At 40.3% G+C, this 13,017-nt stretch overlaps 1 protein-coding gene across 4 annotated transcripts in view; it reads left to right on the top strand.

Annotated features, from left to right (window-relative positions):
- The window catches only part of GNPTAB (N-acetylglucosamine-1-phosphate transferase subunits alpha and beta), a 67,118-nt gene that overhangs the window by 9,949 nt on the left and 44,152 nt on the right, over positions 1 to 13,017 (top strand). For all 4 annotated transcript variants that reach the window (XM_084617264.1, XM_084617265.1, XM_084617263.1 and 1 more), the window contains one exon: positions 1,369 to 1,454. In XM_084617264.1, the coding sequence (XP_084473390.1) occupies positions 1,369 to 1,454 (86 nt within the window). The remainder of the gene's footprint in view (positions 1 to 1,368; positions 1,455 to 13,017) is intronic.

Here is a 13,017-nt window from a genome sequence, read left to right as displayed (position 1 = left end):
CCAATGGGATTTGCGGGGACGGCACCCTGGGAGGGGGCAGTGTGCAGAGCCCCCTGGCTGCCCCTACGTGTAGGAGCCGGAAGGGGGACATGCCGCTGCTTCCAGGAGCCATGCAGAGCGGGGCAAGCTCTGGACCCCGCTTCCGGGTGGGAGCTCAAGGGCTGGATTAAAACATCTGGAGGGCTGGATGCGGCCCCTGGGCAGTAGTTTGCCCACCCCTGACCGAGAGGATAATAAGGTTGTAAGTAATAGCCAGTGTGGATTTGTCAAGAACAAATCATGCCAAATCAACCTAATTTCCTTCTTTGACAGGGTAGTAGGTTAGTGGATGGGGGAAGCTGTAGATGTGATATATCTTGATTTTAGTAAGGCTTTTGGCACAGTCTCGCAAGACGTTCTCATAAGCAAACTAGGAAAATGTGGTGTATATGAAATTACTATAAGGTGGGTGCACAACTGGTCAAAAGACTGTGCTCAGAGGAATTGTTGATGATTCACTGTCAAACTGGGAGCACATGTCTAGTGGAGTACTATTCTATATTGTCATTAATGACTTGGATAATGGAGTGGAGAGTATGCTTATAAAATTTGCAGATGACAAACTGGGAAGGATTGAAAACACTTTGGAGGATAGGATTAGAATTCAAAACTACCTTGATAAACTGGAGAATTGGCCTGAAATCAGCAAGATGAAATTCAATAAAAGACAAGTGCTGAGTACTATACTTAGTAAGCCAGAATCAAACGCACAATTACAAAATGGGGGATAACTGGTTAGGTGGTGGTAGTGCAGAAAAGGATCTGAGGGTTATACTGGATCACAAATTGAATACAAGTCAACAATGTGATGCAGTTGTGAAAAAGGCTCATACCATTCTGGAGTGTATCAACAGGAGTGTCATATGTAAGACATGGGAGGTAATCGTCCCACTCTAGTTGGCACTGGTGAGGCCTTGTCTGGAGTACTGTGTCCAGTTCTGGGTGCCACACTTCAGGAATGATGTGGGCAAACTGGAGAGTAACAAAAATAACACTCTCAGAGCTAGGATAATGGACTAGATGGACCATTGGTCTGATCTGTTATGGCAATCCTTATGTCTCCCAGCTGAACTACAGTCTATGGGCATTCTCTTTGTGTCATTACTTAGTGTGTCCTGGGTTTCAGGTTTGATCTGTGCTTGGAGATTAAATGTGACATTTTTTCTTTGGTTAATTTCCAGTTTGTGTGTACTAACGTGCACATCAGACCTGAATTTTATTTTTATATTTATATAAAAATAAAATAGTAAAGGTTTTGAAGAGAAAGAAGTAAATTATCATTAATTCTAATTTAAAAAGAATGTGACTCCAAGTTTTCTTTCTTTATAGGTTGTCCTGGAGTGGAGTCGAGACCAGTATCATGTTTTGTTTGATTCTTATAGAGACAACATTGCTGGCAAATCATTTCAGAATCGGTAAGCTCTGGTGTAACTCTTGGGGTTGTAGTGTTGCATATTTAGCTATTTGGTGTGTTTGCCAGATGTTTAAGATGCAGTAACATACTGTATAAGTGGATGTTTTTCCTCCTACAAATTTTAAGTCTGTACTAAAGTTGTATTTGATTTTACACTTTATGTATTAAATCAGAAAATGTAAATTGGAACCAATAGTGATATGAGAACTCAGATTTTAAACTTGTTTAATAGCAATTTTTACACTACATTAGCACTTCAGTCTGGACTGAACAAAATGGTTCTTTTTAGCACTGCAGAAGGGAAAAGTGACTAATTTCGCATATTAAAGTGTGTACATTATAAATACACAAGTAAAGTTCCAACTTGGTTTATTTTTACGTATCAGGAAGCGTTGTTTTCCATATGTTGTAAGTTTTCCTTCATCTTGTATGGAGGTTGTTATTAAGTGGAAAATGTCACAAGGCATGGAGAAAGAGGCCCTTTTAAACAGAATAATTTTAAATCAGAGAAACTGGTCACATCAGAGTGAAGCCTGAGTCATATGAATAGTTATTCTTCAGTTGTGACAACTCTTGGGAGGCTTCTTAGAATCTTTTAGTTCACGTTTTGAATAATCATGGGGTCTACTGTTCAGGAAGTCAGTATGCCTGTGGGCTATAATGTGGGAGAAGCTACTTAGGGTAAGTCGTTTGGTTACTTTTAGCCTCAGTAAACTCAGCTGGAAACTTGTCTAAAAAAGAGAACCTCACTGAAAACCAGATGCTGAATCAGAGTTAAAATGTTTTGGGTCATAGGACCATATAAATTAATTGGGTGGGGGTAAGTGGTTAGATCATGTAGTCCATCCCCCTGCTAGTACAGGATTGCTCTCTACTGTACATTTTGTTGTTGTGCGTTAGACCTCCCACTGCTTCCGCTCACCTCCCCACCCCCAAAAAGATCAGTAGATAAAGGAAAGTGGGCACTTTTGGAGCTCTTTTAGATGATAATCATTAGTTTAGAGCTGAAATGTTTCTGCAGAACTATGCAGTGGAGCTTTTTGGTCTGTCTGTCCCTATCCATATCCTTTTCTAAAATGCCTGTCACTATGGTAAACTGGGTACAGGGATTTAGATAAAACAGTGGGGTTTGTCCAAAAAGGGCATGAAAATCTCAGCAATGTTATATGGATATAGTCAGTTTTCCGTTTTGCAATGTGCAGTCTAATTCTTTTCTGCTTTGGTTCTTCAGGGAATGCTTCCTTTTAGAGGAGACTTTTGCCACTCTTGAGCTGAAGGATCAGTGAATGAGTGTAACTGGTGACTGGGCAAGTCCTAAAGTTTTCACAGTAGGCACCAGAGCTGCTCAATATTTGGAGTTCATTAGCTTGTCTTTACACTTGCTCTGTCAGGTGTGATAGGAAGGGGTCCGCAGTATTGGGAGGTTTGTCAGGAGATTTGTATACAATTAGCTATTCCATATTGCAGTTTTCCTGGAATTGGCATACCAAAAATGACTTTGGTTTAGGGGTGTATTTTTCTTGCATCTGTCAGCTACAGTAGTACAAGTCTTCCTTGTTACCTAATCCTGGGAATATGATTAACTGGATATCCTTAGCACATGAGCTGAATCAGTGTGGGGCTGGTGGAATCTTTTGGTGAGGTTTTACAGACGTGATGTTACTTTTGCTTTTTGTATAACCTGTAGATAGAGGACTTCTGATTTTGATACTTTCTGTCCTGTCTGTGTTTATGCTCTGAAATGAAACTGAATGAAAAGGAGGGACCCACAACAAATTGGGCTTCAGAGAATTGTTCCCATGAAAGTAAACAAATATTTAAATGGACGGAAAGTAAAACACACCTCTTTCAGATATCAAGTGATCAAGCAGTTTACAGCAGAGAGCAGTACAGTTTTTGGGAAAATGCTAGTACAGTTTCTACTTTGTTTAGATCTCTGGTGTAGTGCCTTTTAAAAACAATAAAAGAACATCTCTGAGGGAGAGGAATTATTTACTCTCAGGACCAATGTGGACACAAGAACAAATAGATATAAACTGGTCATTGGGAAGTTTAGACTTGAAATTAAACGAAGGTTTCTAACCATCAGAGGAGTGAACTTTTGGAATAGCCTTCCAAGGGAAGCAGCGGGGGCAAAAGACCTGTCTGGCTTTAAGATTAAACTCGATAAGTTTATGGAGGAGATAGTATGATGGAATAACATGATTTTGGTAATTAATTGATCTTTAACTATTCATGGTAAATAGGCCCAATGGCCTGTGATGGGCTGTTAGATGGGGTGGGATCTGAGTTACTACAGAGACTTCTTTCCTGGGTATCTGGCTGGTGAATCTTGCCCATATGCTCAGGGTATAGCTGATCGCCATATTTGGAGTCGGGAAGGAATTTTCCTCCAGGGCAGATTGGAAGAGGCCGTGGAGGTTTTTCGCCTTCCTCTGTAGCATGGGGCACGGGTCATTTGCTGGAGGATTCTCTGCTCTGTAAAGTCTTTAAACCACGATTTGAGGACTTCAATAGCTCAGACATAGGGGAGAGGTTTTTCGCAGGAGTGGGTGGGTGAGATTCAGTGGCCTGCATTGTGCAGGAGGTCAGACTAGATGATCATAATGGTCCCTTCTGACCTTAGTATCTATAAATTCCTCGACAAACTATTATACATTATGATGTGACTTTCTTCAATAACATCATAAAGTTAAAATTTGACTTATGTACATAGGAACACATACTTACGCTTAAAAAAAAGTACAAATTTTTATTTTGTGAGTGATTTAAAAAAACTGGTGATTTTATTATTAATAATTATAAGAAATTGTACTAAGTAGTTGTAAGGACAAGGAAAATTTCTTGTTCTTGCCTTTAAGGCTCAACATTGCAGCTTTTCTTTCATCTCCAGCCTGGTCTTTTTCAGCATTCCCATGAGACACATTAGCCTCAATACCTCCTCCTTGCCTTCTCTTTGTTTTCCTTTCATGCTGTCTGTGGTATGTATATTGCTTACCCCAAAACTGTTCACCAGATCACTTTCCTCCTCTTATTAATAATCTTAAAAACTTGCTGATTCAGTCTTGCATGTGAGAATCTACATGTTAACTGTATGATTGTATGATTTTCAGCTCTGTCCTTCCTCCCCCATCTATTAACAACCCTTGCTTGTTGTGGCGTGTTGAATTTATATGTATGCCGTTCTGGGACATGACCAAATAATATTTGAGTGTTCCAAAAAGCGCTAGATACCAAACAAAGCAAGTGACGAGATAGTCCCTGCCCAGTACCATAGAGCAAACAATTAAAATCGAATGTGACACAACAAGTGAAGGCCACAAATAGGTGGGAAGGAGGGGAAGAAGATGAGTGAGGCTGGGGAGGGAAAAAGATGCAGGGGATATGGAGCCAAGAAGGAACAGAGTGGGGCTCCAGGCATCGGGAATGGAGTAGCAGAGTTGTAATCTGGGCCAAGGGAGATGGGAAGAAATTGGAAAGCTGAGGTGGGGAGGGGAAAGAGCTAGGGCTTGTAGTAGGACTGTGCCAGCAGGTGAAGGTGGTTAAGAGAGTTCTTATCTACTCTGAGCCTTACCACACAAATATAGAACCAGCTGTAGGAGGTGAGCCTGGCAGGCTCTGGATCTCCAATGGTAGAAGCAACAAATTCCTATAGCTGCAACTAAATGCCCTCTTCAGAGCTATGCGCTCCCAATTCCTGGTCAAACAAGATCTGACACCCCCAACTTCCTTGGCTGGCAACTGGGAAGTGGGGCCTTGTGAGGGAGTAGAGGAAGTATGGTAAACGTAACACTTTTTAAAAAAATAAGAGAATTGTTTTATTGACTGGAAACCTCCCAAATTTCAAAGTTTCATTTAATAGTAAATTCCACGTCAGATATGTAAAGGGATCCGCTTTATGCAGAACACCTCGTGTAGAGACTTTATACTGAGCAATTGAGGAGGAAGATGCTGAAGTAGCCTTTTTTATTCCCTTTTAAATTTAAAGCACAATAATACGATAACATGCCTTTTGAGATTTAAAAGTCTGTAAGGTTTCAGAGTAACAGCCGTGTTAGTCTGTATTCGCAAAAAGAAAAGGAGTACTTGTGGCACCTTAGAGACTAACCAATTTATTAGAGCATAAGCTTTCGTGAGCTACAGCTCACTTCCTCAGATGCATATCGTGGAAACTGCAGCAGGCTTTATATATACACAGAGTCTGTAAGTTATTTTTTGAAGAGGCAATGCAAAATTTACTAAAAACTTGAAAAAAGATTCACTAAAGAACTACAATTTTCTCCCTTAATGCTACTGAATTATCCTAGCGATAGTTAATCACTGTACTCTATTAGGTGTAACCTTTGTAAAATACTTATTTTTTATTAGTGTTTATTAGTAACCATTAATCCCACAACAATGTTAGGTTTATATGGAATCATTTTAAGAAAAAAAATATGTATAGATGAGAGTTTGGAAACAGTTTTAAAAGCAGCCTTCAGATTATGCACATACAAACAGTTAAGTGAAATTATGATGATATTTTTTCTAATCTTGTAGACACTGGTTGTTTTATATTCCCTGCTAATGGAGAACAGACTTGTCAAACCAGTATTATAACTGAGACATAATATTTTTATAACCAAATACATATAACCATAAAATGTTTCTTTCCTTAATTTTATTTACAAATTATGTGGCTGAATAGGGCAGTACTGTAATAGGCACATTTTAAATATAGTAGCTTATATTGTACTTCTAATTGATATGATATATCCATATTTAGTGTTAGTGACAGTTTAAAAATAATACATTTTAACAGTCAAAACTAGCACTAAAAATCTCCCATTATTTAAGAAAGAATTGGAATTGAGATTATTTTTCAATTCAGCTCCTCAAAATTAGAGTGAGTTAATAGGCCTTGCACTATACCCAGAAAGTCAACATACTTAGGCTTTGTTGGACTAAGGAGGGAAGCAAATTCCAGAGTCGATGCTCTTCCACTTAAAACTCGCAGGATCTAGACATACAAATCTAGAGATTGTCTGCCTGAATAATCCATCCAGTCACAACCCATAAAAAGAGCTCTTGTTACTCAGATTCTAAGCCATGATGGGTCTGATGGGTGAAAAACACCTTAAATTACACCTATTAATATATCAGAAGCCAGTGCAATCCCGTGAAGCAGAGGTGAAATAAACTCCATGTGACACACTGCAGAGTGACAGGTTTCAGAGTGGCAGCCGTGTTAATCTGTATCAGCAGAAAGAACGAGGAGGACTTGTGGCACTTTAGAGACTAACCAATGTATTTGAGCATAAGCTTTCGTGGGCTAAAGCCCACTTCATCAGTTGCATGTAGTGGAAAATACAGTAGGAAGATAGATATACAGAGAACATGAAAAAAATGGGGGTTGCCATACCAGCTCTAACGAGACCAATCGATTAAGGTGGGGTATTATCAGCAGGAGGAAAAAAAACTTTTGAAGTGATAATCAGAATGGCCCAGTTCAAACAGTTGACAAGAAGGTGTGAGTAGCAGTAGAGGGAAAATTAGCATGGGGAAATAGTTTTTAGTTAGTGTAATGACTCATCCACTCCCAGTCTTTATTCAAGCATAATTTAATGGTGTCCAGTTTGCAAATTAATTCCAGTTCTGCTGTTTCTTGTTGGAGTCTGTTTTTGAAGTTTTTTTTTGTTGAATAATTGTGACTTTTAGGTATGTAATTGAGTGTCCAGGGAGGCTGAAGTGTTCTCCAACTGGTTTTTGAATGTTCTAATTCTTGACATCTGATTTGTGTCCATTTTTTCTTTTGCGTAGAGACTGTCCGGTTTGGCCAGTGTACATGGCAGAGGGGCATTGCTGGCACATGATGGCATATATCACATTGGTAGATGTGCAGGTGAATGAGCCTCTAATAGTGTGGCTGATGTTATTAGGTCCTATGATGGTGTCCCTTGAATACATATGTGGACAGAGTTGGCAATGAGCTTTGTTGCAAGGATAGGTTCCTGGGTTAGTGTTTTTGTTGTGTGGTGTGGTTTGGTTGCTGGTGAGTGTTTGCTTCAGGTTGCAATTATTCAACAAAAAAACTTCAAAAACAGACTCCAACAAGAAACAGCAGAACTGGAATTAATCTGCAAAGGGGACACCATTAAATTAGGCTTGAATAAAGACTGGGAGTGGATGAGTTATTACAATAACTCAGAACTATTTCCCCATGCTAATTTTCCCCCTACTGTTACTCACACCTTCTTGTCAACTGTTTGAAATGGGCCATCCTGATTATCACTTCAAAAGTTTTTTTTCTCTTGCTGATAATAGCCTACCTTAATTGATTGGTCTCTTTAGAGCTGGTATGATAACCCTCATTATTTCATGTTCTCTGCGTATCTATCTACCTGTGTATCTATCTATCTCTTCCTACTGTATTTTCCACTGTATGCATCTGATGAAGTGGGCTTTAGCCACGAAAGCTTAAATTTGTTAGTCTCTAAGGTGCCTCCTTAGAACAAGTACTCCTCGTTCTTTCTACTGCAGAATGAATATCTGTAGTCCCCAGAAATAGAGCTTTCTGTGTGTTTCAGGAGTCGTCTCATGCAGAATGCATTATAGTAATCCATTCCAGAGGTGACAAAAGCACAGATAGCTGTGGTGGAATAGGAATAAAAAAGGAAACATTGCAACTTCCAAGCCAAGTGAAGATAGAAAACATTGTTGACCATCACTGCTATATTGAACACCCAGAAGTAGCTGATGATCCAAAAGGCACCTTTAGGTTGTGAACAATTGCAGAAACAGTTATTTTCTGTGATCGATTTTTTCCAGCATAACCTTTGTCTTATCTGAGTTTCAGCTAACTGAGTTTCACACCTGACCAGACGCTAGGAAAACCAATTAACTAAACTTTTATCTCCAGGTCTGGTAAAGCTGAGCTGTAGACCTGAGTTTTTCTCACATACTGCTGGGACTGCAATCCAGACAGTTTCTCAGTCTCTTCTAGCAACCTCACGTGCACGTTAAACAGGAATGACAGACTAAGGCTCTGCAGTACTGCTATGTGAGAGAGCTCTTGAGACAATGGAGCAATTATCTGCTACTGTCTGTCCTGTTGAGCAGTTCTGTTCTTTCCCCTTCAAATACCATCTATCCTTGCCAACACCACCTTGTGGTCAACAATATTAAAAGCAGTTGATAGATCAAGAGGAAATTGAGTTTGTTTTCTCAGGGCATGAGTGTCGTGTCATTCATGTGAGAACACAAATCTACCAATCTCACTAAGAAATTTATTCAAGCCTTACTGATTAAAAGTAATACAATGCTCTGAGATCATAAATAGCCTAACATTGAGTGTCAGCATTTCAAGACTTTGAATAGACATAATAAATTTGCTTAGCTAAAACTAAATTTTGTAGAGGCACTGAACCTAACACAAACTAGTCAAACCTGTTGAATCCAGATCAGTATTTGAAGTTCATTTTTATTTGGCTGGAACAAACCCTATATTTATTTAGCTAGTACTTTTTGGTGTTTGAATGTTTAACAAAAGTCTGTTATAAATTCAGACCTTGCTGACTTCTTTTTTGGCTGAAAGACTATTATGCAGGGGGGTGTTAATTTTTAAAAAAAGTTCAATCAAATTCTGAATTTTTGTACGTTCAAAAAACTCAAGTTTAGATGGAGACAGTGAAAGATAAGGACTAAATTCTGCTTCAGTGGAGTTGATTTCTGATTTCAGGGGGAATTCCATTGGGTTGTAAGTACAGGTTTTGGCTCAAGTGTATGCATATTATTAAATTATTTTATGCAGTTGACTTGGATAGAACAGGATGACTGAAAACCATTATTCTGAATCAGGTAGTTTTTTGATTAAGCCAAAGTTAAAAGCTATCATGGTGAAGACTATGGACAGTAGAAGTGTGGGGCATTTGTTTTCTCTCACAATGATGTGTGTTAGGAGAAAATTTGTGATGTTAATTGGTCATACAGTAACTCCTCACTTAATGTCCTCCTGCTTAACGTTGTTTCAAAGTTACATTGCTACTCAGTTAGGGAACATGCTCATTTAAAGTTGTGCAGTGCTCCCTTAGAATGTCGTCTGGCTGCCTGCTCTGTACACTGCATGTAAGATTTTGTGGAAGAGCAGCGACTTTACAAGGGAGCATTGCACAAGTTCCTCCTCCCGCTCCCTCCCAGCGCTTAGGACTTTCTGGGGGTGGGGAAAGAGCGGCAATGCGGGGTGCTCCGGAGAGGAGGTGGGAAAAGGTGGGCCTGGAGCGAAGCAGGGACGGGAAGAGGCGTGCCTGGAGCATCCCCCAGCAAAGTTGGCGCTTGTTCTTCTCCGGGTAAGCTGCCACTGCTGCTGCGAAGTTGCTTCCTAGCGTCCTTGCCTGCAGCGGGCTGTGCCTGTGTGGGGTAAGCCAGGGGCACTTCCCAACCACAGTACAGTACTGTACAGTATATAATGCCTTTTGTCTGCCCCCCAAAATTTCCTTGGAACCTAACCCCCCCCGCATTTACGTTAAATCTTATGGGAAAATTGGATTCGTTTAACATCGTTTCACTTAAAGTTGCATTTTTCAGGAACATAACTACAACGTTAAGTGAGGAGTTACTGTACTATAACAGGGCTGTCCAATCTTAGGGTTACAGTCTGTCACCCTGAATGTGTTTAGTAGCCTATCCATAGGACAACTACTCCACATGAGTAATGGTAACAGAATGTAGTCCTTAAAATGCAAAACCCCAAAAGGATAGTTTAAAATACTTGTTCTTCATACTAAAGTACACAGATCAACTACAGTGGGTACATCAGCCTGTTGGTAGCTTGGGGGCAGAATCAGCCCTGCCAGTCACTGACAGCAGGGGAAAGTCTTGCCTCCTGAAATTCCGTCCAGTTTGCTCTTCCCCCATGGTGACAGGCAGCTCTGCCATACCCTCATGCTGCATAGATTTTTGGAGTGAAATTCCAAAATTTATTTCAAATTTGTTGCTAAAATTCATCTTAAATAATTTTTCTGGCTAATTTCCAGCCATGTCCCAGAGCTGCATTTTTGGGAGATTTGTCCCCTCAGCTCCAACTCCTCGTCTGAGGCGTTTGCAGTGGCTGGCACCCTTGCAGATTTCAAGGGGAGAAAGCTCAGAAAACCAGGGGCTACAGTTAAGGGGTTGTCTCTCGCTCCCCCCTTTAATACTTGTCTCACTGGGGAGCTCTGCTGACTATGTGGGGATGCAGTTTCCCTCTCAGCAGGTTAGGCAGGGTTACCTCCCTGGGTGGGAAAGGAGTTCTGATGGACAAGATGCATCCCAGGCTGGATGTGGTCACCACAGCTCCCTCCCCTGGCAGGAAGGGAAGCATGCAAGACCAGAAAAGAACTGGTTCTGGGGCAGGCAGCCCCGCCTCTCCCATCTTAACTCAGAGGAGTGAAGCCAGAAGGGGGGCACGCCAGATGGAAGATCTTGCCTATGTCCCCATAATCTACACCAGCAACCTCATCTCTGATTGTGGACCTCAGACACCTTCTTCACCTCCACTTCCCTGCAGGCCATGGGTGGAGGGCATCACACACAGCACAGACACTGCCAACACCAGAGTGTACAGTAAAGGGTCTCTGGGTTCAGCTTCATCCCCCTCCTGCCATCCCTATAGCAGCCTGGTCAAGTCTTTATCGTATAATGTTCTCAGCGTGTTCAAAAAAAGGAAGTTTTGGACAAATCCCAACATTAAATGCTTACGGCATCAACCTTATTCCCACCCTGCATAGCCATAGAGCACAACCTTGGAATTATTCTGCTCCTTACAGCACTACCCAAATCGAACCCCTGTAAGAGGTGCCATTATATTTCCTAGCCAATAGAATAGGCCTTCTGATGGCTGTTATCTTTAATCAGGTGAGCTTTTATTTGAAGTTGGGAGTTTCTTTAATAAGACCCACTGTTGTACTTTTATATCAGAATGGTAGTCCTCACAACTGTAATTTGTTCCCTAAGTAAATTCAAGAAACATTCCTTCTTTGGTTAAGTATCACAGTCCAGTCATTAGAAGCACTGATAATCTCAGGGCATGTCTTTTGTACTGAGATCTGCTAGATGGGCATTAGCAGGAATGCTGGACAATTGGTTCAATGGCTCTAAGCACCCCCACTATACAAAACTGTAAACCCTGGATATAATGGAAACTACTTCAAGCAGCACCCCTAGTTCTAGCACCTATGATATTAGTTCACTAAATTCTACATATTGGGCATCTAGTTTTAGCTAATACCATTTCTTTTCTTTTGGCAGAGGTCTTCTCCATGCCTTAGTACCCAGGGGAAGATGGAGGTCTTATATATCTACCTCATTTTGGATGTCCATATTTAAAGCATGACCCTGCTTCCCACCCTAAAGGCACACTGCTATAAAAATCCCAGTGTAAAAGATCTGTGGACTTTGGCATGAAGAAAAATAGGGAAGTTTATCTGTGCTCATCTGAAAAATTCCTTTCTTCAAGTAATAAGCTTCACAGACCCAGTCAACCCTGGAAACAAATGGATCATCCAGAATAGAAATGAAAATTGACATCCAAGAGTTTGGATTTGTTATTAGGTTGAATTTATTATGCTCTGCAGCAGCAAAAATAATTGTAATTTTCCTGAAAGTATGTTTAGCGCAAGATGTAATTTAAGAAAGTAGATTTGAATTATCCTGGCTGTGGAAGTTATATCAATTGGAGGGCACTTCAATAGGTGGGGCATTTCCCTGTTGCCAGTATCTGTCAGTTCTGGTTCTTCCCCCAAGCTACAAGTAGGCTGAAGTACCCATTGTAACAGGTCTGAGGACCTTATTACTTGAAGAAAGGAAATTTTCAGGTAAATTTTCTTACTAATTTATTCTAAACTGCTATTGCTGCTTCTGAACCAAGTTTGCTAGAAGACCTGTAATCTCTCCAGATGCCTTATGGGAGTGCAACTCAAGATACTTGAGTTGGATCAGGGATGAATTTGTCCGCTGTTGTCTAGAGTCTATATTATAGACCCTGCTTTAGCTGTTGGTTAATTAAACTCAATGCTATTACCCAAGAGAGACTCCTGGAGTGAAATTCTGGTCTCGTTTAAGTCAATGGGACCAGAATTTCATCCCTTGTCTTGTCTTTTTTCTCTTGTTCTGTATAATTTACCAACAATAAAGGTGTGATTCAAAATAGTCTCTGTACTTCAGACTGTTTTGTCCTCATCTGAGTAGTCCATGTACTAAGAGTGTGCCTGGATCTTTACGTGGAGGATTTGAAAGACAATTATTTTAATAGGAGGTTATTCAAAGTCATTGGATAAAAAATTGGAGTGAAAGAGGAACGTGTTAAAGCATTCTCTCATTGAGTATAACTAACATTTTGACCACTAGTTAAGTTTGATGCAGATGATCACTTTGTCTATCACCTTCTCTTAGTTTTACTTCTGCAGAGTTGTGTTAAAAGCTTTTGTATAATTGGGAGGATAATACACAGACAGAGAGCAGTGTTTTACTTTGTTCAGTTTTTAACACAGAGTCCATGAGTTTCAACTGTCTTTTGTATTACAATGTAATCCATGCTACTGTCATACACT

The sequence above is a fragment of the Lepidochelys olivacea genome (assembly GCF_965140295.1).
Source record: "Lepidochelys olivacea isolate rLepOli2 genome assembly, chromosome: 1".
Taxonomy (NCBI): domain Eukaryota; kingdom Metazoa; phylum Chordata; order Testudines; family Cheloniidae; genus Lepidochelys; species Lepidochelys olivacea.
Note: the sequence above shows the minus strand (reverse complement) of the source record. Positions and strands in the feature narration are given on the sequence as shown.